Genomic DNA, 26,682 nt, shown 5'->3' with positions numbered 1-26,682 from the left:
CACAGATCAAAGCAAGTTTTTAAGTTCCTCTCATATTTCCTGTCTTGTGCTGGATAGGCAGAAATGTTTGCTGCTGCTGACCAAATGCTTTTCACATGCAGGAGACGCTGAAGGCAGAGCGAGATTAAGACAGCACACACCTGCACCGAGTGTTTGTGTGTGCGTGAGTGTTGACTTTATGACAGCAAAGCAAGTCTTATGTCCCTGGTCAGTGTTTGCGGTCGCATTCATGATGACTGAACGGCAATAAAAGCAAATTGCAGGAGCTGCAGGAAGAAGTGATGAACCTGAAGAAAACGTGATGAATGAGGTCAAAGGAAAGGGAGACGAGAAAGATGCATGAAGGTTGGGATTCAGATCTTTACAGAATTACAGACGTCTGATGGTTAAGTAAGCACGTATGCATTCATCATGAGAAAACTGAACCTGAATCCAGACTCAATGTTCTAGTTTATTAATGTCAGGCAACAAAATGAGTCTTGATATCAGTGTGGAATTTGTTGGATGCCAACAGAGCCATGACAGCGACATCTGAATAAGAAATGAACATATGATAATACTAAATCTCTCCGCAATCCAGGTTGTTGTGCACATTAATCATCAATGGCGAAACTCAATTTGATCTTTATGAAATTACGCTCAGCGGTGAAGTGTTCATGCACTGTCATTAAGTTATTAAATCAGGTTAGGCTCAGTAGTTAGCTTCCTCGTCTCGAAGACTTCCCAACAGGCCACTCCAAGTCTTTCACCTGCTGAGACTGCAGGCTTTATGACTATTCATCTTCTACCCTTCACCTCAGTGGGGAGCAGGATCTGGCACAATCTTTAGTCTGTCTGCACTAAATGAGCTCCCGTTCATTCGGCAATTACATCCACTGATGAGTGCTTGTGTGTTTGGAATAATTAAAGACTGAGTAAGTGTCTTAGAGCAAAAGAAAAAGAACGATTTTGCTGTTATCTGAGGAGACTGCTGGATTGCACACCTCAAAAGTTTTTATCCAGGTTGGTGAACTCGGGCAATGGAGGTTCCCTGATGCAATCAGCATAATGGAAAATAAATAACCCATTTAAAAAGGTCAGAGTTTCTATTAGCCACTTTGAAGTCCTCTACAAAAGTGGCATCTGAAAACCCCCCAAAATGGACCAACCTCTCAAGGAAGAGAAAGTCCAACTTAACAGAGATCAAACCAGGTTAGTGTGAAGAGTACAAAGGGGCACAATGACACAGAGTCTCAACCCAAGAGATGCAAGCATGTCGGGGAGGCTAAACTCCTCGACAGTCTACCTTTCTGAGCGACTCGTCTCTTCAGTAACATTGCAGCCACAGGCACTGGCTCAGACTGACATAACTGGGGCAGGTATCTGTGTGGGTGTGTTACTGTGTGTGTACTTGACTGAGACAAAAAAAAACAATCTAAAACTTGCATAAATAATTTAAAAGCAATGCAACCAAGTGGTCATGGCAACTAATAAACAGTACAGACAGTAATGATTTACTGATTTAAAACAGTAACCTTTTACACAGTTTCCTCGCCCGCTCATGACCGCAGCTGAGGGGCCACACATGCATCTGTCTTTTATTGATTGAATGTTATGGTCTATATATAAATAGATACAGTCCACATTATCTAATGAAATGTGGCAGCTTTACCATGTTTGTGGTAATAACTGTGAAAATGGAAAATATATATATCAAAAGGACTGCCTTAAATCTTCATGACATAAATTCAACAAGGTGCTGGAAGCAATCCTCAGAGATTCTGGTCCATATTGATCACACAGTCGCTGCAGATTTGTTAGCTGTACATCCATAAAGAGAATCTTTTGTTCCATGACACCCCAGAGGTGCTTTATTAGATTGACAAATGGTGACTGCAAAGGCCATTTCAGTACACTGAACTCATTGTGATGTTCAAGGAACGTGTCTGAAATGATTTGAGCTTTCTTTATAGTTTTATTTCAAGTTGCTTACTTCAAGGAAGACCCTACGAAAGCCACTACACTGTGATTGTAACAAGTGGTTATTTGAGATATTGTTGCCTTCGTATCTGCTTGAAGCAGTCTGGCCATTCTCCTCTGACCTCTGAGATCAAAATCCCAGCAGATCAGCACTTCCTGAAATACTCAGACCAGCAAGTGTGGCACCAACAACCATGCCATGTTCAAAGTCACCTGAAATCACCTTTGCTTTCTACATTCTGAAGCTACGTTTGAACTTCAGGAGGTAACCTTGATCATGTCCACATACCTTGGACAGCTGCCATGTGAGTGGCTGATTAGATGTTTCTAGCAGAAATATGCCAATTAAAGTCACATATCATCATAAACTGTACTGACATAACATCATACAGTCTTTACAGTAACTGCCAGTATGTTTATGTATGAGGGAATGCTAAGGCCAGTCATGGACCATGTGGGGTCTCCATGAGGCCCATTTGCAGGCACGCTAATTATACTACCGTCTGCCTGTATCTCCATTGTGCCCTGATTACTGCTCCTCCTCTTGCTCATCACAGCCTGGTAAGGATTGTCCTTTTGACACAAACAGCATATTATAAACCACATTCTCCTCCTTTTGTCTCCCCCATTACACCCTTCCTTTCCCCTCCATCTTCCCACAAGCAGAAAGCCCTCCAGCTTACAGGCGCCTTGCTCCATTTCGCCTTTCGTTTAGAGAAACAACAACACTGTAGACATTCCCTTTCTAGCCTATGTTTCCCATCGTTGCTCGACTTCCATAGTTCCTTTTTCCCACCCTTCATTTCTTGTGAGCATCTCACATTAGCTACCTCTCTAACTTTTCAGGCTACTTTTAAAAGCCCAAGGCCCCCGGTACGGCAACCCACTAATCTGGATGTGAATATTTCTCTTTTTTCAAAAGCAGCTGCACTCTGGGCAAACACGTTTCTCCGCTTTCGATTTCCTCTTATTAAAAGGAGAAAATTAATTCTCATCCATGACCTAGCCACATTAATTAAAATTCCAAGAGGAAGCCGCACATATGGGCCATGCATTGCATGTTAATAAGGAAGATGAATCCTTCCATTTGTGCTGATATAATATCTGTGTTAATCTTCAAGATGATCACGCTTTAATTACCCTCCATAACAAATGCGTTGGTCACACAAAGCTGGAAGAACTGTTCAGGGGAAATGTATCGTCATTAGCTCATTGACTCTTTAATCTAAACAATATTTGAAACCAAGCGTCCTGTAAATAACGTACCAGCTGTGTGGGATGAAACAAGTCTGAGGATTTAATCTCTGTGTCCACTGATATTATGTAGCTTTTAGTTACGCCTATAATTTTTCAGAGTTTTAGAACTTTATTAGCAGTAACACAGCTGTTATTCTGAAACTCTGTAGTAAATCTTTGCCATCTTCATAATTACTTCGCACTAATTTCCACCTCCCGTGCTTGCTTTCCTCTTCAGGTCTTGGGGGTTTATTTAGGAAGGAGGCTTCTGTCATTTTCCGCCTGTAAGCAGATTTTAATGAGCTAATAACTGTTAATAAGTAGAAGGAAGTGCCACTTATCATACATGCTCCGGAGTATGAACAAGTATACAGCAGAAGTGAAAACACAAACGCAGCGGTGTTGCATAATCACATTATTAAATATGTTGTCTTTCGAAAGAAGACAGTTGGTGTTGCTTTATTCAGCTGTTAGAGCCACATTTGCTGTTTTATCTAGCTAAACATAACAGAAAATAGACAAATTAACTGAGATTTTTTTAGTGGCAATAATAGTTCTGGTCCAGCAGCTCTGGAGCCACATCACTTTTTCTTATCTCCACTGGATACCTGTTAGTTTAACAAAAACATGTGACGACGCCTGACTGTTAGTCTCAACCTTATCCTCTGCATGTGTTCCAGATTTCTAGCAAGCATGGCAGGGCTCAGCAAGTAGTGCCAGCTATAAACACCTGAGCTCCGCATTCTATAAATGACTATAAATGTATGGTTGGCTTCTTTCTGCCTCACGCTTAACTACCTGTTTGTCACCATGCCATGTAACAGCTTGGTTTCTCTTTAGTTTCTTTGCACTTGCAACACCAATAAACACTTCTACACCCATGCACGTCCTACACCCCAATCTTACTGATTTGCACACCTTAAAAATTGCTTTGTTAAACTGCTGAACAGTGTGTCCACCTTTTTTGTAGGGGTGTTACGAGCCAGGTTGTGCAACCAGATCCCGGATGAGCCCCCAATTTGTCACAACCTTGCTTATTAGCAAATCAAGAAAATCAGGGGTTAAGGGTGTAACTGCAACTGCAAAGACAGCATAAAAAACTGAAGAGAACACAAGTTGATGACGTGTACACATAACTAGCTATGGACTACAACTAACAAAAAATAAACTTTACTTATGAAGAAAAAAAATCTCTCTTCCTAAGATTGTTAGGAAGATTTTTTCACTTTTACCATTTGGGCTTGATCTGCTGAATTTTACTTTAAAAATGTTTTTAAAAAGAGTAGTTTAACTATTTTTAAAGATATTACGTTATTACCATATTGTTTTTACTGGTAACAAGTAAAATGGCCTCAGAATTGTTTTGAAATCACAATTGTTTTACTCAGCTGGCAATTAAACAAAAAACAAAACAAAACCAACCCCCCCCCCATACTACTATAATTAATAACACAAAAGCATTTCATTATTGTGGGGCAGTCGTGGCTCAGGAGTTGGCGGTTTTGTCTTGTAATCTGAAGGTTGCCGGTCGTTGTGTCCTTGGGCAAGACACTTCACCCATTGCCTATGGTGGTGGCCAGAGGGCCCGGTGGCGCCAGTGTCCGGCAGCCTCGCCTCTGTCAGTGCGCCCCAGGTGCAATGTAGCTTGCCATCACCAGTGTGTGAATGTGTGTGTGCATGGGTGGATGACTGAATGTGTAAAGCGCTTTGGGGTCCATAGGGACTAAGTAAAGCGCTATACAAATACAGGCCATTTACCATTTACTATGTAATATCAAAATAGGGAATATCATAAACAACCATTGAAAGAGTAGTAGTAGTAGAATAATAGTAAAACATTTTAACTATTTCTGTCTAATTTATACAAATTCATTTCCCTCTTTTTTGTGCCATCATACTTTTTGAAAGTTTTTTGCCATTGAAACTAAGATGCAGTGTGTAAGAGGTGCTGACTTATTGGCTTACTAGCTCAGGTCTTCTAAATTTCCCTATACTTACTGCTGTGCAGGGACAACACTGCTATAACAGAAGCAGGCAATCGCAGGAGTCAGCCGGTGGCTGCGCTACAGTACAGACGCCCCACTGAGGGTGTTTGGGTAAGCTGGCCATTTTTTAGTGCACACGAGCTGGATGATAATAAGGGCAAAGAGACCGGAGGCGAGGAGAAGCAGACTGTGTGCTTCACTGTGTGAGTGCTTTCCCTCTCTATCCAGAACAGGCTGGGGAGAGTCACGTAAAAACCGTGCTTGGCACACTCCAACATTTACATACGCTGCATTTAGGCAATGTGTGATGTATTATTTCACACACCATATCAACAGCACAAAAAACAAAAAAACTTCTAAAGCCAAGTGTGTCTATGCACTCACACTCAAGCACAGTGTAAACATGGCAGGGATATCAATAAAATGCATTTACTGCAGATGAGATTTACACATTTCCTGTGCAATTAGGTGAGCAAGGCTGGCTGTTTAAAAGCCATAAATAGCATCTTAGTGACGCTGTTATCATGCCCATCATGCACTTTCTGTATACAGATGAAGGTCTTGGAAGTACCATAACACTCCTATTCTGTATAAAACTGAATCCTGCCTAAGGACAGCATGTGGATAACCTCAGGTGTCCTCACCAAGCTCTAAATAAATGCATTAACTACCATGTGGGCTTATGAAAGCAGGCATGATACTGATAACTCCAGATTGCAATTTGATATCTCTAATTAAATCAGCGGCTAATGTAATTGCTCAAATTTTCCAGCTGTTCAGACATCTGAGATTATTGAGCTTTTTGATTCTGATAGTTAAACTACGTGGTTTCATGCACACCATGTCATTAACATAGCATTCAGGCCTGTGCATAAGTCTTGAGCCATCTCTCTCTCTCTCTCTTTTTTTTTTCTTTGAAAGAGCCAGATGTTATTATATTTTTTTTAAGTGGTCTGCAGAATAGTTCTAAAGCCTTCCTGAAGGTCTTTCTAAGTTTTTGTTGGACTTTGGCTGCTTTTTCACTGATTTTCAGTCCAGTTTTTATGTCTAACCATTGTCATGGCATGTCCTTTTATTCATTAGGTGACTTAACACTGGCCTATGAATAATTCAAGCATAAAAAAAGGACCAAACTCTAGTGCTGTGTCTACACACAGAGAGATTAGCAAGTAACAAATTTTAAATGTCATCTTTAGACACATTTTTAAGCAATATGAAAAATGCCCAAAACAAACAAACAAACAAAAGCCAAGAAATTTTTTGGTTCAACATGGATGGATGAAGTCAGAGAGGTACAACAGTAAGCGTTTACAGCCATCTGTAAAACATGGTGGAGGATTTGGGGGCTGCATTTAAACCAGTGGTGTTGAGGCCTTCTCAAAATTAATGGGCTTATGAATGCAGAAAAGCCCAGTGAGATTTTGACACATCATGCGATACCATCTGGAAAGGAACAGCTTCATTTTTTTAGCACGACATCCCAAACACACTATAAACACAACTGTTCCTAAAGACTACCTGAATTGACATGAAAGCAGCTTTAGCAAGTTCAGGCTGTGATGAAGAACAACGGTGATCATACCCAATATTGACTTTCAAGCTTTTTTGAATTGTACAAACTCTGTTATGCACGATTTAATAGATTGCTGTAAAAGACAAAGTTATAACACTGATGACCACATCGACACACCTGTTGAACATATTTGTTATTCCCATGCTTATTCCCATGAGGGTCTCTACAAATAAAAGGAATATTTTTGACTAAAATCTTCTAAATTTGTATGCATGTGCTAATATGTTCATCAATAATAACATACCTAACATTCTTAATAGCATAAATTTAATTTGTATCGTTTGACACAGAACAATAAAACTGCTGAAAACCCAAAAACAAATCAACAAATCTGGTTTAATCATAATAATAAAACAGAAAGTAGAAAAATGTTTTTCCACATGGTTTCTCTTTGAGAGCAATCTGTGTCGAATTACCAGAGGCTGTCTCAGTGCGGGACATCTGTTCAGCCTAAAGTAAGGTTGCTTACTACTCAACACGCAGATTGTGATTTTTGACTGAGAGCAGCCTCGTGTCCCTCAGTGTCATGGCCTTGCATAATCACGATGTCAGTAATATAAGAGGCGATCTGTTCCGCTGAGTTAATGACACACAGCAGAGATTCATTTTTTGACCTTCCTCTCTTACATACTGCACAGAGTATATGTCAAGTTAATTCATCATCTTTTTCCCGCTCTTGGGCTGAACTCTGCAGCACGTGTTGACGCACCGAGTGAGGCTCGGCTCTCTAAGCTGTAATCTGCTCTCTGTGCATTTCAGCATTAACATGTAGAGGGATTTGATATTGTGTAAGCCACGTTCTGTTGCGAGCGTGTTAGGCTAGCTTACACAGCTGTTGCTGCAGATCAAAGCTGAGTTGATGGGAAGGTAATGGCTCGAAGCTGGGAGACTAATGGGGCGACACACTGCTAAAATGTAGGCTACTGTATTCTACGGCAGACGAGCCTAATGCTATAGCAAAGCACTTTGGCATGTATGTGATGTATAGCAGCTAGAAAGAAATCTGAAAACATCAGGAGTTTGAAAGTGAATTAAAGGACAATTTTAAATTTAAGTAAGTAACAGTAAAAGGGAATAAAGGGAACACAGATATCGAGAGTAACTGGGCTACTACACTAACTGTATGAGGACAGAGACTGCAACTTTTCAGGGTAAAAAACCCCCCAAAAAAAACAAGCAGTCAGCTGTCACAGCTGCCAACAGCATTGGGAGGAGATGGAAGGAACAGGGGATTTGCCATGTTTCAGCTCACCAACTGTCAATGTGTCAAAGTGATGCAGAAACATGCAGAAACTCGACTCTTTTCATCTAAGTCGTGATGCCCTGGCTCTTTTCCTCCATACAGGTAGGCAGTAAGAAGATGACAGTCTACAGGTAGTCTCCTCCAGCCAATTAAAAAAAAAAAAAAAAAAAGCCCGCCACATTGGGGCTTTTTTCCAGCACAAATATATGCAACATTAACAACATAAGCATCTCTGGGGGGATTCAGCATGCAGTGAGTGATTTTGCACTTACAGTCATGTCGTCAACATCAGTGTTGAAGTGTATGTATAGAACCCCCCGTATTTACCCGTTGCACTACCAAAAACTGTTACGCTACTTGGCACATTGCTTTTGCAGAACTCCAAAAACACTGACTTAGATGTGCTGTTTTGTAATCAGTTAACAAGAAAGGGTTAAACCTCACACACACGCACCTGTGTCACAAACACCAGGACAGTTGGTGTTATTTTTGTGACCAAAAGGTCACACCTAATGCGATGAAAACCAAGCCAGAACGAAATGTTGGTCATTTCTTGGTCATGTTTACTGTGCTGTGTTCCCTCTCACCTTGTGTGGTCCGTGTCACCGCTGTACTCTCTCTGAGGTTTCGAGTTTCTTGTGTTATTGTATTTAAGAGTATAGCAATAAAAGTGGCCTTTTTGAGTTTACGTTCTCCCTCTGGAGTCCTGCATACGGTTCCATCCTCCACCTGCCACACAGCCGAAACATGACCAGATGAATAATGGATCGAGGGGAAAACTGAACTCTTAAAAAGAATCAAATGAAACAGATTAGAAACTCACAGTTATGATTCCAGTTTAAATTTCACCTCATCCCTCTTCTTTCTTTTCAACACATTAAATGAACTTAAAGTAATGGATGCTTCACTTGCAGAGTCTCAACAAAAACTGAAAACGATGAACTCCTCAGTTAGTATTTACTACACGCTTCTTGTGCTGAATTGCCTACAGGTGCTTGTGATATTACATCCACCTCTTGTGGCATAATAAGCAGACACTCACACACACCAAGGCAGAGAAAGTCAAGTGTACTTTCAGTGCCACACAGTCATGTGTGCAGGTTGATTAATTAGCTCAAGTCTCCCGCACACACATAAGTATTCTGACTGACACACAGCCCTCTCAATGTCTTGTTTTAGCTCATCCACAAAGCACTTTTCTTTCTTGAGAACTACCGAGCTTGTGGTGATCTCACTAGCAAATTCATACTTACAATTATTTTTCTCTCTCTCAGCTTTCTTCGACACCATCCTCATTTTCACCAGAGCCAGTTGCTAATAGCTCTCCCTTACAGTGTAGATTTCAGCAGAGTCAGAATGTCAACAAGCCCGAGCACTGATGGCTGCTGTCATGGGGAGCAGAGGGTACAAGTTGGCCTTACTGGTTTACATAGATACTTTCTGAGTGTGGGAATTGTAAAAGTCTCATGAATGCATCACAGTGGCAACATACTTTAGGCCAAAAAGCTGTGCACGTACACTATACAGAACTGGTGGAGATGAATGAGATTAATGAATTAATTTGCTTTACCCCACTGTTTAATGTTCTCCCCAGTCAGCCTTCTGTAGTTCTGGTGGCTGGCTAAGATTCATCCAGTGTCACAACCAGTTTACCAGTCCATGCACATTCGCATCACAGCCAGAGTCTGCAAGCTTCAAGCATGGCAGGGTCTTTATTTGCAAATGCTGCCATACACGTGCCTGTTTGCAGTCCTCCCATAAAAACCAACAGCACGTAGCTCAAAGTAAATGACATCGTGCATAGGAGGAATGCTGATTGGTTGAAAAGTGGTCTAGAGAATTAAAAGGATGACAGTGGAGTTAAAAAAATGGGAGAAATGTGAAAAAGAAACTTTTAAAAAATGACCAGCAGCTGCAGAAGCAAGAGACTTGTTGTTTGTGACACTGCCCCCTGGTGACAATAAACCACTACAACATGTAGACAACACACTACGAAGCTGTCTGCAGGTAAAAACCGACGCAAACAGACACAAACGCATTGCATTCCTGCAAATCTGTCTTTAGCATTCGCTTGAGGCAGGAAAGAGAAAGAAATTTAACTCTCACATGACATCAAAGCTAGTAAAAAATAAAACCACATCACAGTAGAGACATTAATGGCTCTTACACATCCTAATGTGATACTGAGTTGGAATATAGCCGCCAACTACACCACCAAAAATTTTCACCATTCACGGTGTTACCAGCTGTAGCACTGCAGTAAGTCCAGTCCGTGATCCGTCAATAAATCATCGCATTTCATCAAGCTGGACAACATCCAGCTGGTCGGGATAATGATGTCAGATTTTTCCAAGAAGATTAGGAAACGGCATGGGAGAAGAGTGTTTTGGGCAGTTTTGATCCAGCTGTTTGTGCAGACATTACCTCAAGTTTATTTACAGAGCTGGGAGATGGACCTTATTACAGATGAAACAAACAGTCAACTGGAACAAAACCAGCATTTTAGATAACGGAATAAGTGTGGGAGATTTTCAGAAAAAAAAGGCTTCTAATTGTTAGTCAGCAAAACAAACTTCAAAAATTTTTATATTTTACAGCTTCAATGTTTTTTTTAAAAAAGAGGTAAAGTTATGTAACCAATCAGTTGTGAAAAATATAATGTTACATGCTGCCACTGAGTCTCTGGGAAGGATAATACAACTCACCAAGAGAAAAAGATGATGGTTGCACTGACGGGGTGATGATAAGATGGATATGTCATATATACTAAGATTAAAAAGGCTTTGATTGTGCACAGTTAAAGTGAAGCACAGCTTGAGAAAAAAAAAGATGGCAGAGCTGACTCTTAAAATAAATATCAGAAGGCTGGTTGGAGAGAAACAGAATAATCTCCTCAGACACAGCAACCACATCTGTCAATGAAATCAAGTGAAATCACAAAAAAGACTTGATCTGGTCAAAGATCTGGGCCCATTGTGAAAATGTAATCTGGTTGTGAAATCCATATTGTTTCTCCGTGAATGAGTCACCTTCATTCACAGGTTTCAGAGTGATCCTTGACTGATAATACAGAACTATTTACCGCCTACGCCTCAGTGTGCTGAATGAGAAACAGAAAGAGGAAAGAGAGAGAGGGCGCCTTTCACTCACATGCTAATCTGAACATCTCTCTGTCTTCTCCATGTCAATCTGCGAGTGGATCAAAGCATCTGCTGGACAGATGACGCCATTCGCACGCCGAGGCTGGTGCAAGGGTCACTCTCAACCCACAGTGCAAAAGGGACTTAGGGTGTATGTGTGTGTGTGTGTGTGTGAGTAAGAGAGAAAGTGACAGTGAGTGTGTGTGTGTGTGTGTGTGTGTGTGTGTGTGTGTGTGTGTGTGTGTGTGTGTGTGTTTCCAAGCCTGAAGCCAGACTCAGAGAGCCTTGACACCACACATGCTGAATCAGAAGCTGAGGTGCAGAGATGGGGGAGTGTGTGGAGTGATGGTGAGAGGGAGGGATTAACAGGTGCTAGTGAGTCATTGTCACTATTAAACGCAGATACTTCTTAATGCATTAGTGCATGATGGTAAAATCATATATACTCATTAGGGAGAAGGTGTGAGATTTTTTTTTTCCTGCGCTTGCTGAAGCCACCGACCAACTGGCCGCTTGGTCCTTTAGTTTATTACTATTATGCGTGGAAATTGTTCTGATTTAGGAAAGTGTCAAAAACTGATGGAATTAAATAAAATGAAGTGCTCTGCAGGTTTTTAAAGCTCTGTCGGTGAGTAAGTCCTGTATCATCACTGAAATTCAAAGAGGTTCATACCCTATTCACCGTTTGCCAAAGCTAGCCGGTGGATAATGGGCGCTAACAACATGGCAAAACTCACAATGAGCACTTCAAGCTAGCAATGTAGGTGTACATGTTAGCAAGAGCGAGAGAAAGGGAGGGAGAGATAACAGAAGCACAGAAAGATAGAGAGGAATAGTTAGGCATGAAGACAGAGCAGAGTCGAGGAGATACATGGATGAATAACAAGGAAACAGCCCAGGAGTGCTAGAGAAAATGAGCAATGGGCCTCAGAAGGTGGGAGAAATGAGTAATGACTGTTAAAGTAGTTAAATCGAGATGAAGAGAAGCCAACAGAGAGTAACCGCATTAATAAAAAGTTGAACACCAGGCATTAAAGATGTGCTCTTTCTCTCTTGATTGCCTGGGATGTAACCGCTTTCACCAAACTGTACTGGGTTTATGTTTTCTTAAACCACTTTAATGGCGTTTGATGTTATTTAATGAAGAAAACACGGAAATTTTCGAGAGGAGGTGCTGATCACAGAGTATTGTCGCAGGAGTTAATCAAGCATTTGAGACAATGCAGTCATTAAAAACAAAGCTTTTGATTACAGTTTGTGAGAGAATATTAGCATGAGAGTGCTCCTAGTCTTCTAATCGGCTTTGCGAGGGAGCATTCATTAGCAGTTCTTTCAGTCTGGTGAAGCTGAAATGTGAGAACACCAGAGCCCAATTGGAGTATTATGTTTGCCCACTTAAAGAAGATGAAGAGCTGGAGATGAAGAGCTGGTTTGACAGGATGGGGAGTTTACAGTGTTTTTCTTGCAGCGGGCGGTGTGGCCGTGCTTGACCAAGGACAGATCGCATCATGGCCGGCGGAAAGGGGAGGCTGAGGTTCAACTGTTACAGCAGGGTCGCACGTGCGCCCCTGACAAGGATGCTGTACCCCGAGGGACCTTTGTTCCAACACCACCCTGAACCAGACAGCGTCACATGCAGTTTGAGGAATAAAAGAATATAAACACAGGCCATTTACCATAAAAGATGACCAATGAGGGATAATGTTATCACACCTGATGTGTAGATACAAAAAACAAACAAAAAGTGCCTCACATGTTTTATACTACAAATAGATGAATGACTCAATATAGTCACTATTGTATAATCAATACAGTGATCTTACAATACAAGAAATCTCTCTGTCTGTCTGTTCGTCCGTGAACTCCTCCCAAACCGTCAGGAGCTGAGCATCCAAATTTGGCAGGTACATCTCAGGCACCTGAAGGTTCTTATCTACATTGCGACACATCATGTTGCCTAGCAACGGCATAAAATGAGCTGCTTTTAGCATTTACGTACATATAACATCTTGCAAAAACATCGGATGATTTTTGTTTCATACAGTACCATCTAATTTATATCCACAAAAGCTGAATTATGTCACAGGCTGGGTCTCTGACCCAGCGCTCTGAGTTCATGTTTGTATTTGTCTCATTTTGTTATGTGATTTAGTTTGTGTTATTTCCTATCTGCCTTTAGTTTAGGCAGTTATTGTTCCTGGGTTTTCTATGTTTTGGGGTTTTGTATTTATTCATCACATATTAGGTCTGTTAAGTTGTGTTGTCATGTTTTAGTATTTCCTGTTTTATTCTGACAATGTCATGTGTTCTTTGTTTATTGTATTTAGCTTTCCTCTCCTGGTCCTGTCATTAGGTTTATGTCTGTCAGCTGTTTCCCCCATGTGTCTCCACCTCCCCAGATCACCTCATGTATGTATTTAAGCCCTTTGTTTTCTGCATGCCATTGTCAGGTCGTCTGCTCATCCATGTCTCATCTCCAGGTACCCATGTCAGTTCACTATGGTTAAGGTTTTTCATGTTTTGTTATTAGTTCACCCAGTTTAGGTTATTGTTTAGTTTTCAACGATGCCCTATTATTTTGTACCCTCATTACTAGTCTCATTAAACGGCTTGTTTTGTTAATCCACACCACGTTTCGGTCTGCGCTTGAGTCCTCCTCTGCAACACATACGGCCTGCCCCAGCCAGACCGTGACAAATTATGCCTGCCATATTAGGATGTCACAACGTTGCCTGGCAACCACCGAGTAATAGGCCAAAATGACCTGGGTTTGGCCTTTATGCATCTATAATATCTTTATTTCAAGACAAAAAAATCTCATTTATATCCATAAAAGTTCAATTATATGTGTCCCTAGCAACTACCTAGCAACAAGCTAAAATGACCCATTTCCAGCAAACTAGCAACATCCACCACCTCTGTTTTTGATACTTTTCTCAATATGGTCAAGTTTATCAGCCAAAAGCATGCACAGGCACAAACTTGACAATTTTGTCACATTGGCATGTACTAGTACGATATTTTTGACATAATGTCTAAAAGTGAATGCAGTCTTTAAAGATTTTAAAACACATGAGAGAGGTTTTATTATCTTTTTATATCTGACAGCTTCATCATCACATCCAATAAATCTATCAAATCCTACATTAAATACATCCTAACAGCTACGCTACAGACAGGTAAATGTTGATCATTTAAACAACTCTGAGACAGAACCACATTGTATATACTAATTTACCTACATTAGGCCTACAGCATTTTTTCCTTATTGATGTTCGCTTTGGTTGTAAATGGAGTGAGAAACGATTGAATCAGGGTTAGATTTAATATTGCTTTTAATTTGTTCATTTTTTGTAGTTTTTCTGTGGGATTATATAACTAACAAAAATAGTGCGGTAAAGGTTATATCACCCATCGCTATTTCAGCAGATGTTTTGTGAACACATCATTATAGAAGGAAATGTTATTTTATGCTGGGCTAAGTTACTCATCATGTATTTTCATGCTTTACTCTTGTGGACTCTCTTCATTACACTTTCTGTGGAGACTCTAAATATAGTGGATAAATCCTGTAATTAATTCCTACTTCAGTGTTTACACACAGAATCACACTGAGCTGTGACACGTCATAGAACTTACTACATATGCTATATATATTATTTGACTGGGAGTGCAGATAGATGCACTCAGGTGTATGCACAGAAAAACCTGGAGTCATGCAAAGCATTCACTTACATCTGTATCGGGACCCTTGTCGGCTCCGGGACACGAGAAGGTGACAAACTCATGGCACCGTTTGTGGACCACGAAACAGCAAACTGAGAGAAAAGAAGAAAGAGCAGAGAGTTTTACAGGAACAACTTATGGCACAATATTGTGAGCTGTTTTGTCTTACAAGTTTATGAAGGCCATTCAACCATAAAATCTGCTTCTTTAAAAAAAAACATTTGCATTCACAAAAAAGTACCGTCAATCCAAGTTTCAGACAAACAGTTACGAGATAGAAGGAGACACAAAGAGGAATGTACTTGTCCATTGTCACAAACAAATGCAAGCAGACAAACAGACTGAAATGCATGTGTACACCCACACTCACACCCACTCAAAAAATGTTTCTGCAGCTCTCGGCTCTTTACAAGCTGTTGGGGTTGATACCAATTGTATCATTGTCTCCCACTGAAATGGGATCCGCCTATACCAAAGTGTCACTCAGCGTGACACGGCTGACATGACATCTGACGCTGCTATCAAGTCAGCGATAGTGGTATTTACATTTGGACTCTGCCGCTGATCTGGAGGGGGGGGGGGAGCAAAAATGTGGACATCTGTGACAGCTGGCGCGCGAGCTGACTCCCTCTCCGTCTCTCACTCTCTGTACCCAACAGTATTTTTCTCTTGCATTGTTTGAAATTCTTCATTCTTTCTTCTTTATCCATTCTCACACAATCTGTCTGCTTCGCTCATTGTCAAGCTGCCTGCTTGCTCATGTGCACTACTGCGCTCTCCCACTATCATATATGTGTGGTTTTGTCTGTAATTCTGCCAGCAAAGCCACACAGTTGCCAGACAATCTGACAAGCATTGGTTAAACAAGAGAAATTAGTTTGCTGCCGTCCAAGAAACAGCAGGGGTTTTGACTGAAAGGCAGTTGTATCATTCTGCTGGGCTAATTAGATACTTTTCAAATAGATAGTTAGATACTTATTTAGAGATCATTAGCATAACTGTGAGCGTCTTCAACATAACGCTTTAGCGTAGCCCTAATCCTAAACTAATAATCAACTGCGATTTCTTTTTGTGTTCTTGCCTGTGGTTAGTGCCGAGCTGGTGGCAATATACAGTATGAATTCATCTCTTTGAGTAATAAACACAAAATGAAGCAGAGAGGGAGGGGATGGCACACAAAGCTCAGCAAAAATAGTAGCCCACAGTGATTTATCCCTGCTCTGAAGCTGTCATCTGTGCCATTTGTCATTTTCATAATGTACAGTACACAACAGCCAAACCAGGCACTCAGTACAGGTGTAAATGCAAACAGTGGGGATTTATGAAATCAGGTCCATCCATGCTTGCAATATTGCTATATGAATCTTTGGTCTGTCATCGCACACATAAAATGCTATGACTGAGATGGGATTCACTGATGTAGTTAACTGGGTTAAAAACTGTTGTGAAAAAGAATTTCCAAAACTATATTAAGGGTGCACTTGATTATCACACAATAAACACAAAGTCAGTTAAACTTCAGGGATATCATTATGTCCAGTTAGGAAGCAGAAACCTTTGTGAATCAGTTTCACCTTCTTTCGTATAAATTAAAAGTTACATTAGGCAGAGTGGAGAACCTCCAAAAAGTAAAGGTTTAATAGGTGGTTTTCACAGACCATTGCTCTCTTTCTGTTAGTCCTGACTGATTTTTCTATAGCTTTGCCTTTTGCTAGTAGCCTAGTCACTCCTGCTAGCATTAGACGCTACCATCAGCCCTTTTAGGTTGCAGAGGTAGTTCAGCTTCTTCAGGATACATGCTATCACCACGCTGTCATCTTATTACTATAATGTACTTGGAATTCTGTACACCACTAAATAAAAACATAATAATCACATAAGTATGATATGCTGCTAAATATGTCTATTAATGACAGTATCCAATGCTAGCATGCTAAATACATACTAAATCCTTAGAATTGCCAAAGAAACAACTTTAGGCCAATGGGGAGGCACCAAAAACTGCACTTCCTCAAATGTACACTCAAGACCGACTCCAAAAGCAACTCAATCCCCATAGACTCCTATACTGAAAAGCCAATTTTACAGCAAAAATGAATGCTTATGCAACATACTCATTTCAATAATTCTGAGAGGTAAAGCCATACATTTCAATGGGCATGACAGATGTTTGTGATTGGAGAATTTAGTCACTAGTGATTAGCTTGACATGACCTCACTAAGCCGATTCACTGAACTGGACTTTTAAACTTTATTCATCGTGTTAAGACCTAAGAATCGTAGGTGTTCTATTAAACATTCTAGAGGTCTACATGCAATAGTTTTTAGGAGTTACATTTTTACATTTTTGCATTTTGTTTGTATGTTACAAGTACTTACAGTAGTAACAGGTATCTGTGTCTGTGTGATGAACCCATACAGTTTATCAGTGTCCCTCACTTGCCAAGTTACAGTGCTAGTCTTTAGCCATCCTGCATTTGTTTATATCATAAAAAAAACAAGTCAAGGTATGAACCAGTGTTAAGTCTACATACAGCAGATAACATAGCAAAGAACCAGTTTTAAATTGATGCTTTAGTCAGTGTGTTATTAGCAGCCTGTTGGAAAGCCACATAATTTGTTTTTGGTGATTCCCAAAGAGCTATTAGTCAAAAATTTGGCATATCTCGGCAAGGTGTGCAGTGTGTCCTTAAAAGATTTGAGGTAACTGGAAGACAAAAGAAGAGAAAAGAAGAAGGCTAAAAAAAAACACTACAGATGAACGGTGTCTGAAATCATATTCTTAAGAAATAGGGAAAAGATGTATCTGGGCCTTCAGTTCAGGGCTCGCAAAATCGCTAGCCCGACGTCCCGGAGCTAGCGATATCTCTGGTCGGGCGACCAAAACCGAGTTGATCCATCTACTGTTCACCAAAGACGTAGCTATTTTGATCGAGTCTTTAAGAATATGTAAAAATGAATTTGCTAGATCTGTATCAATGTGTCAGATATTATTTCACGTCTTATTCTGAATTTTAGATGACTGTTTAGCTGGAGGAGATTCATTTCCAAAAATGGCCTACATGTTTCCTTGATGTGGCAGGGCTCACACAACAGATAGCATGATCATTTAAATGCAAATTTGCCAACCCAACCACCTTAAATCTTTTTTACTTTTAACTTCTAAAAGGTGAGATCAAGGTCCCTTTTTTCTTCAAAGCAACTGAAAAACACCAGTGTTGAATTCACATTAGACTTCTTGAAAGAGCGTTTCAACATTTTATTATTTCATTTTTCTCCTATCGGTGCATGCTGATTATATTAGTAATTGTTTTGGTGCTGACCTCAGGGCATTCATACCCACTTCATATCCACCTCCAACTTGCCCAAAAGTCAAACTTTCAGTCCTCCCATCCCACATCCTGCCCACTCAGCCGTCATTCAAATTAAGAAAACATTTGCTTAGATGCAAAGGAAAAGCACAAAGCACATAAAATCTGCTGCGTGTATTTTCATCTTCTCTAACACAGAGTTTTACTCAGCAGGATTAATTCTGAGTGCAATCATCAGGTTTTTCTTTTTCTCCCTGCAGCCTACTAACAATATGTGAATCACGCGTGTAATGACGTCTGTAGTTCTCTCTCTCTCTGCCCGTCCATCAGCACTCCTCACACCCTCGGCTACACACCCACATGCCCATTACTGCCTCTGTTTAGTGCTGATCCCTGACCGTTTGAATGTCTGCTGGTAAGCTGAGCTGACCGACTTGACACTGATCCCAGTTCAGAGGTGAAGGAGGGCACCTAAGCTGAATATAGTGGAAGGGATAAATCTAGCTTTGGACCTTGTGCGCCTGAGTCCAGGAGAGTGTGCACGTGTCAGGAAAGCTTAACCACACTTACACAAGTCAGAGACTGTGCTTCTCTGCAACTATAATCCTTGGCATTGACTTTCATGTGCATGCACACAGAATGATACACACATAAATCTAAAAGCTGTCTTACAAAAGTAGAAGCCAACACTGCATGCTGCCGCGGCTGAAACACTGAAGCTCTCTGGGAGCTTATGGGAAGTTACATGCACTCAGTAATTTCCATCTATACAGTGCTGTGCAAAAGTCTTGAGTCAACCCTTACTTCATTGAATTTTCTTCCAAGGAGCCAGGCTTTATTATAAATTTTAAGTGGTCCTGAGAAATTGTTCTCCAGCTTTTCAGAAGGTCTTTTAAAGCTTTTCTTTAGACATTAGCTGCTTTTTCCACCCATTTTGCTTCCAGTTCTTGTATCTGACCATTTTATAAAGAACTGTTTTGGTTTGGTTTTTTTGTCAAGCCACATAATACCCAACTAAAACAAGAACTCTAAAGCAAAAAGGAAAAACACCTAACTCAAGTAATAAACCACTATTGCATAAACTTAGCATATCTCATAAATTGTTTTAGTGGATGGTTAGCTGTCAAAAAGCCAGTGTTAAGGAAGGTAAACAGAGGGAAAAAGCTGAAGTGTGCCAAATTACACAAGAACTGGTCTCAAAATCAGTGGCAACAGGTTTTCTGGAGTGATGAAATCCAGAGTGGAGTGAAACAAAGAGTTTACACCCACCTGTAAAACATGGTGAAGGTTCTGTCAAAACTGATGGAATTATTAAATATAAGCACATTCTGATCTACCATGTAATACTATCTGAAACGCTTCTGATTGGCTTTATTTCTCAGCAGGAAAATGATCCCGAACACCCTGCCAATGCAGTAAAAGCACACATGGCTAGAAAAAGCACATAATGGATCACTTTTAGTCATGGACAGGCCTCCCCAGAGCCCAGACGTTAACATTATTGAAGCTTTGTTAAAGAGATGACCAAATACTGACTTTCAAGCTCATTAGAATTGTTAAACTGTTTGTTTTGAATTTCTTTGCCTTATATTCTTCCATTTATGTTTATACATCACTGGACCCATTTCACATTTCCCTAAGAAAATATAAAGAAATGATGGGTAGCTCAAAACTTTTGCACAGTATCTTATGAACTGAAGTAACAGAAAATAATTTTCTCTATTTCTCCTGTGTTAAAGGAGTTTTGTTATAAAGTGCTGGAGGAGAACTAAAACGCACTAGAATTAATCTTTCTGGTGACTCAGAGGGATGTGACTGACGAACTCAGTAGTGAGAAGAGCAGTTGTCTCCAAATGGTTTCATTCTCGCGGGGAGATGTAAAGCAGCGGGAGCAGAGGTGACAGTAACATACTGTATCGTCAGGGATATTATGATTAATTACTATGGGCTTTGTTTTACCAGCCTAATTACATAAGCACAGAGATAAGGGGCTTTGGCATTATAAAGCAGCTTACACAACATAAAAGCGTTCTCGCAAGCGTGCGTGTGTGCAGAAGGTGGAAAGCACATGTTTATATGCATCATCCCAGTGCCTGTCTCTATAGGTGGCATGGTTTCACACATACCATTACATCCTTACCCCTTCTCCTCTGATCCTTTCAAGTGTGTATTTAGCTCTGGCTAATCTGGGAAAATTGATAATCTACCGAGCCACCGTTAATAGAATTATGATGTGCTCCTGCCCAGAAGAAAAGCTTGCAGTGGAGATATGGGAGAGAAAGCGCGCAGGACACGGGCAGCACAGAACCAACTCAATACCCTCCAGACACATTCAATCAATCCACGTCCCCCAGAGTGCATCTGAACACAAAGAGAAAAGAAGCTTTGATCTGAGATCCGCAGGAGGAAAAGGAGGAAGTGTGTGACACGATGGATGAACAGGCAGAGAAGGTGGAAACAAATCCACAGGGGTTCCCGTGACTGTAGAGATGGATGCTTCCAGTTAGAAATGCTGCTCAAACAACAGCTCATCGTTTTCGCTATGAAATGTTATCGAGGTGATGCTGGGTGACAGCTTCTTCACCTAGCCCTGTCTGGGAATTGCTCGCAGCCTCTCATAATGCAGTATCTTTTAAATAAACACAAAGACAGGTTTCGTCCCAAGCAGGCACGTGACTGTGTAAAATGCTCCTTTTTGTCCCCTCCACCCTGATCTCGACTGTGCTCGTTCTGCAGCAGATCTTCTGTCATTTGATGCAAGACAAATGTCAGAGAAAAGGAGCGGAGAGGAAAAGAGAGGTTTCTTGTCCTCTCTTAGTTATTTTTAGGGTTGGTTCTGGCCAGGGCTGGAACAGCGTGTACTGAACTGTGACGTGGTGAAAATGTGAGGAAAGACATTTCCCCTGCACTTCTCTTTCACCTGCCTGGTGGACGCTGTAAGTGGCACGCGCTGATACAGACATCCAGCCGCATCAACGTATCTGAGGCCGGCATGTGTGTGAGAAACTGAGAATGATGAATGAAAAGCTATTGCTGCCACAAGCCTGCGCAAGTACTCAATGACAGATATGGAAAAAGCTGAAATATAACCATGTACAAACGAGCCAACACAATGCATCCGGCAGACAGACGAACTTCTAGCCTGTGTCAAGTTCTCGTCAAATTTTGATGCACTTCAAAGGTCAGGGAGAAACTATATCCATGAGTCACTTTACCATCCTGATTACTTGCACTAACCCTTGGCTTTTACACTTCAACATGCATGAGTTCATTTGGATTTAAAGAGGCTTGTTAGAGGTTGTGAGCAGTCTGGCTCTACCACTTGACTGAGCAACCTTTTGGAAAATATAGAAATCTCCAATATTCTGCTCAGCATCAGATCGTGCGAAAATATGACCAGATGAAATCACATTTCCGGACAGAATCCATAGATGCATAAACAAAGTTGGACATCTGTTCTAGAGGTTTTGACCGTTAAAGGGTCCCAATTTTTTGCTTGTTTGCAATTGCTTTAGTCTCTAGGAGATTTGCATGGTTTCTGCAAGACATGTTGACTAACCATCAAATTGTGAAACTTGGAAAAAGTGTTAAAGTTGTGCCTTATTACTACAACCAACACATTTTAAAAGGTGGAACTTTTATACATTCTCAAATTTTCAAGTTTCACAACCACTCAATGGTTATTTTGAAGACCAGTTGGTACTCCAAGCCCAGCCGTAGCAGTCAGAGGTAGCCACAGAGTCGCAGACTGGTCTCTAGGACTATGTGACTGAGGCCTCATACTGTATACAGTTGGGGAAATAATTGATCTCCTGCTGAATTTGTAAGTAAGGAAAACATCACCTAGTACTTTGTGGAAGAAACCTTGATGGCAAGAACAGCGGGAAGATTTTTCTTGTAGTTGGTCACCAGGTTTGAACTCATCTCGTGAAGGATTTTGGTCCCCTACTCTTTCCAGAAACTTTCCAAATCCTTTCAGTTTCTTGATTGCTAAGTTTGCTCAATTCGAAGCTTGAGTGAGCAAACTTAGAAACTCGCCAGGGGATCAAATAGTTGTTTATATAATTATGAGGTGAGCTGATAAAAGTCATTTGAGATTTTAAAAACAGGAAAGTCATCAGTTGCCCATTTGGTAAAAATGTGCCCCAAGTAATAGACTTGATCAGAGTTATAACTGTGAGAACACTGTTGCCGACTAAATTGTGTCAGTATATACATCTCTGTTTTTGACACTGCCACTAAGAAATGAAGTACATGTGCAATATACCGGCAAGCAGCATCTACATGGAGAGGGGGGAAATGAACGGTGCTGAAGCTACAACAAAGGCCTGGAAATTTGATTCCGGGCATACATTCAATTATGCATAGTATGGGCACATAAAAGGCAGAGATGCAACAATAAGGGCGCAAACAGAGAGTTTACATGAGCGTGTAACCTTGAAAGCAACAATAGAGCTATTCACAAAGACCACTGAAGGAAAAAGAAAACAGAAGATGAGAGCGGAATGGAGAAATAATAGAGCTGGAATTAGAAGATAGTGAAAGATAAGATTTGATGAGGACAGAAAACAGCATTATAATCTTTCTCCTGTCATAAATTTGCAAAAAACTTCCCCAGAAGTCTGTTTGTGCCTACCAATTATTACTGTCACCACAACATCCTGCTATTTGAATATGCATGCATGCAAATGCAATTGTTTATAAATGTGCACATAAGACATTTCTGCTTGTTAGTGGGAAGTTGCAGAAAACAGGAAAGAAAAACCTTAGCCGAGGTTCAGCACAGTAGTGGTGCGATAGTATCCTTGAACATGGTTTAAGGACACTGGATTGGTTGGAGAAATTCAGATGGAGTTCAAGGTGATGCTGGCCTTGTCAGATTGCATCTTAGTACTCGGTGGCCTCTCCTAGTTTCCATCCACACTGCACTGCAGGATGACAGTTGATGGCATTTATCATCTTGGCCCCCTGCCTTCTGGGATCTGTCTTTAGGTATGCATGTCTGGATGGGTAATAGAGTAGACACACAGAGCAGTGATGGTGTCCCCAGGTACGAGCTTCTTTTCATGTTTTGCATGTTGTGGTTTGTGTTTCACACATTCCCCTCTTTTAAAATAAACCTACTAAACAGCCAGACCAGACGTGTCGAGGAAATTCCATCTGTTAATACACTTCCGTGTGTTTCCCCATATATCTCCTTAGTGGTTCACGCCAGGAGCAATATTACAGCTTCTGGGATTGCAGTTGGTTCATTAGTGTACAGTGTAGACTGATCTCAATAAATCTGCACATGAATATGCAGAATCTATAGGCAAGCCATGAGACCTTTGGTACCAGAAGCTTCCTTGTTTGCATTCACAGCCAGCTTGTTATTTGATATGTATTGATTAATAACATTTGAATTAGCTTTAGCTGCATGCAGATAAACATAAAGCACAGGTGGAACTAGATTTGTTGAAATTCAAGCGTGAAACCATTGTTTATTGTCAGATGTTAATTTAGTTTTTCTAGTTTTAAGATTTTTTTTCTCTCATATTAGCATTCAGAAACTCTGACTAGGGTATGGAAGGGTTGTCACCAGAACCAACAACAATATATAAACAATAACCAACAATAGTCAAAATTTGAGACGATAACACAAGGCAAAAAATGGTTTTTAGTGGTGGAAACAAGCTTCCATTCTAATAGATACAGGATACAGGAATTCATTGCCAGAGTGTTTGCTGGCCTCACCAGAAGTTTACACAAGTAGTTTACACAAAGACTCTGTTTGGATCAGCTGGTTTGCTGTGTTAGTGGCATGCAGAGTGCCCTCTGGTGGACAAACTATGCCACTTCAACAAGATGTTTGAAGGGTGTTTCACCTGTTTCTTCTTTATCCATGTATTTTTTTCATTATAATTTATTTGCTGTTATAAATGCCACACATCGGCAAAAAAATCCTAGATTGTATGTCAGTATGCTAATATTGCCATTTAGTTGCTAGCATGGATGCAGACTTCTTATTTTCCAAAATTTTAGCTTTATTTACACCCTCATAATATATTTTGGTAGAATATTCTGCATTGTTAGACAATCACATAAGATTGTGCATTATTAGGAATGATAAATAGACCACACTCAGTCAAATATGCACTCTTTGCAGCAGTAGTAGTGTTTGTATAAAGGATGGCCACAGGGGGAAGGGATCAATTATTTTAAACTAAAGGTGGGAGTGTTTGGCTGCTAGACATCTCTGAGTCACTCAGGGGAAATGGTGATACTGCCTCATGAATTTAATATGACTCTGAAAACAAATGCACTCATGTGCACACATAGACTCACGAGTACACGGGTTAACGCACACATATAGGTACGCAGATGCATTTTTACATTCTTTCGGTTGTACACATTTTGAATGTGCACAGTAATGAAGCATATATCAGGGACGTCTTAACACACTCATCCTTAAACTCGCTTGATCTCAGTCACACAGGACACACACACAGCACGTACGCGCACATCGGGCACCACTTTGTCTCGTTCTCTTGTCTTCTCAATTACTCACAAAGACACACGCTTGGACATATATTTAAACCCAACCCCATTTCAGCGAGCGATGTACTGTCTGCAGGGGTCTGCCTTAGAGCACCCTCTGTCTGCATATGGATCAGATATCACAGCAATAGTAATGTCATGAGCTTGGTTAGCTGTTAGAACTCACAGTAGAATGACTGTTAATAAGAGGTGCGAGCGTCTACAGTTAAGAAAGAAAGAATCTTTCTTTCTGAATATTGCATTCATGCTATGACGCAGTCAGTTGCCAGAGGACTTCTGCGTGCTCAACCTACACACAGAAGACGCGACGAGGCAAAAGCTAAAGGTCATGGCCAAGTCCAAGCCTGGTGCCGGGGGAGACTCTGATACCAAACATCAACATGAGAACATCTTCTGCTCCTACGGCACTGCACGTCCTAGACTAATTTGTCTTCAACAAATTAGTCTAGGACATTTCAGGACATTTCAGCTTCAGCTGCTTCTCCTCAGTTCTCACTCAATTTGTTGTTTTTTATCTCTAGTAGAAAAAAAGTGAGAAGTGCCCAAATGAAACTTTCCATAGAAAACACCTCGATTAGCTCTGTGCTAGAAATAAACACCACTTAGGATGTAAACACATTTACTCACTGAATATGATTATATAACAGTTGCTACTACTGACCATAGGTTATCTGACGCTACAGGCAGGAAGGCTGCTGCAGGGCTGTAATGCCAGCTGTTACATCTGATAAAACGTGGCAGCTTAGCAGGTTGGTTCGCCTGCTGCACAGATGTGCCAGCACTGATTTCCGTTCATGACCTTCACCTGGCTCAGATTCTCGCATGCTTCACATAAATGTAGTGAGCAGGGTTGCTTTAAAATTTCTTGTACAAGACGAGTGAAATGCATTTATGATGATATTAAGTGTTCCTCAACAGCGCTGAAGTACCAGCATGTAATCTGGCCTTTCTTTGATAAATGTACCTGCTGGGACTGGTTTGAGCTGGGGGGAGGAAGACAGAACAAAAGGCATGTTGTGGGTGAGAGTCAGGTATAAATGTTTCTATCAGGGAATATTGAGAAGTTTAACTCCTTTAAATGTTTTATTTTGATAGGATAATAGACAGGAAAACAGGGAATGATATGTCCAGGGTAGACTCAAAGCCAGGCTTGTGCAACCCCCTGGCAAATGGGTCACCTGCTCTAAACTGAACTATAGCAGCTCCCTTGTAGTTTTATTCTTAACTTCAAAAATCATGATTCCTGGAGGAGCAAAATAGGAATTTATTTACACTCTGCTCTAAATACAGGCCCTGCTCTCCTCAAGATTTGCTCCAAGTAGCTGTTTTTAGAAAGCACATCAAAGATCTCCCCGCTGATCAGAAACCGCGGCATCAGATCAGTGACAACGATGACTGTGTTGCAGGTACAAACACGATGACTGACTTACAAAAAAATAAAAAACACCTTTTGCGGGTAGCGGATTGGAACGAGAAGTCAGCTTTAATAACAAGTATACCTGACGGGGCTTTGGTTAAGAAGTGTGAATCATAGCAAATATGCTGTACACATGAATCATGATTTCTCTGCTGGTGCTGGGAGACTGGAGTCAGGTGAAGAGATGCTGCCTAAATTAGGATCAATCATCCTGGCCTTTTGCAAATATGAAACACTGGGTATTTTTTGTGAATAACAAGTGTTTTTTTTTTTTACAGTAAATTAGTTTGTTTATTCTCACAGGTATACATATACACAACTATGAGTTTCAAGTTAATGTGTCACTTTTGACTCTTATGCAACACCAGGGTGATAAAAGGCATTAAGGTGTTAATACACATGATAAAAGCTTAATCAAATGCACTTAATTAAGCGTGGGTGTGTATAATAGTGTTGTGAGTCAGTAGTTAGATGCCTCCTATCTGATCGGCTGATGAGCTGATTCTGGGTCAGCTCAGGTGAGTTTTCTCCACAGCAGGTGACAGGACAGGCTCT

General features: G+C 40.7%; 1 protein-coding gene across 2 annotated transcripts in view; it reads right to left on the bottom strand.

Annotated features, from left to right (window-relative positions):
- Positions 1 to 26,682, bottom strand: part of prkcab (protein kinase C, alpha, b) — a 130,651-nt gene that overhangs the window by 65,950 nt on the left and 38,019 nt on the right. For both annotated transcript variants that reach the window (XM_085271135.1, XM_085271136.1), the window contains exon 3: positions 14,872 to 14,954. In XM_085271135.1, coding sequence (XP_085127261.1) covers positions 14,872 to 14,954 — 83 coding nt within the window. The remainder of the gene's footprint in view (positions 1 to 14,871; positions 14,955 to 26,682) is intronic.

This window comes from Mchenga conophoros, linkage group LG4 (genome assembly GCF_057382185.1).
Source record: "Mchenga conophoros isolate Kocher_MC1m ecotype Shallow Benthic linkage group LG4, M_conophoros_male_GT1.1, whole genome shotgun sequence".
NCBI classification, from domain to species: Eukaryota; Metazoa; Chordata; class Actinopteri; order Cichliformes; family Cichlidae; genus Mchenga; species Mchenga conophoros.
Note: the sequence above shows the minus strand (reverse complement) of the source record. Positions and strands in the feature narration are given on the sequence as shown.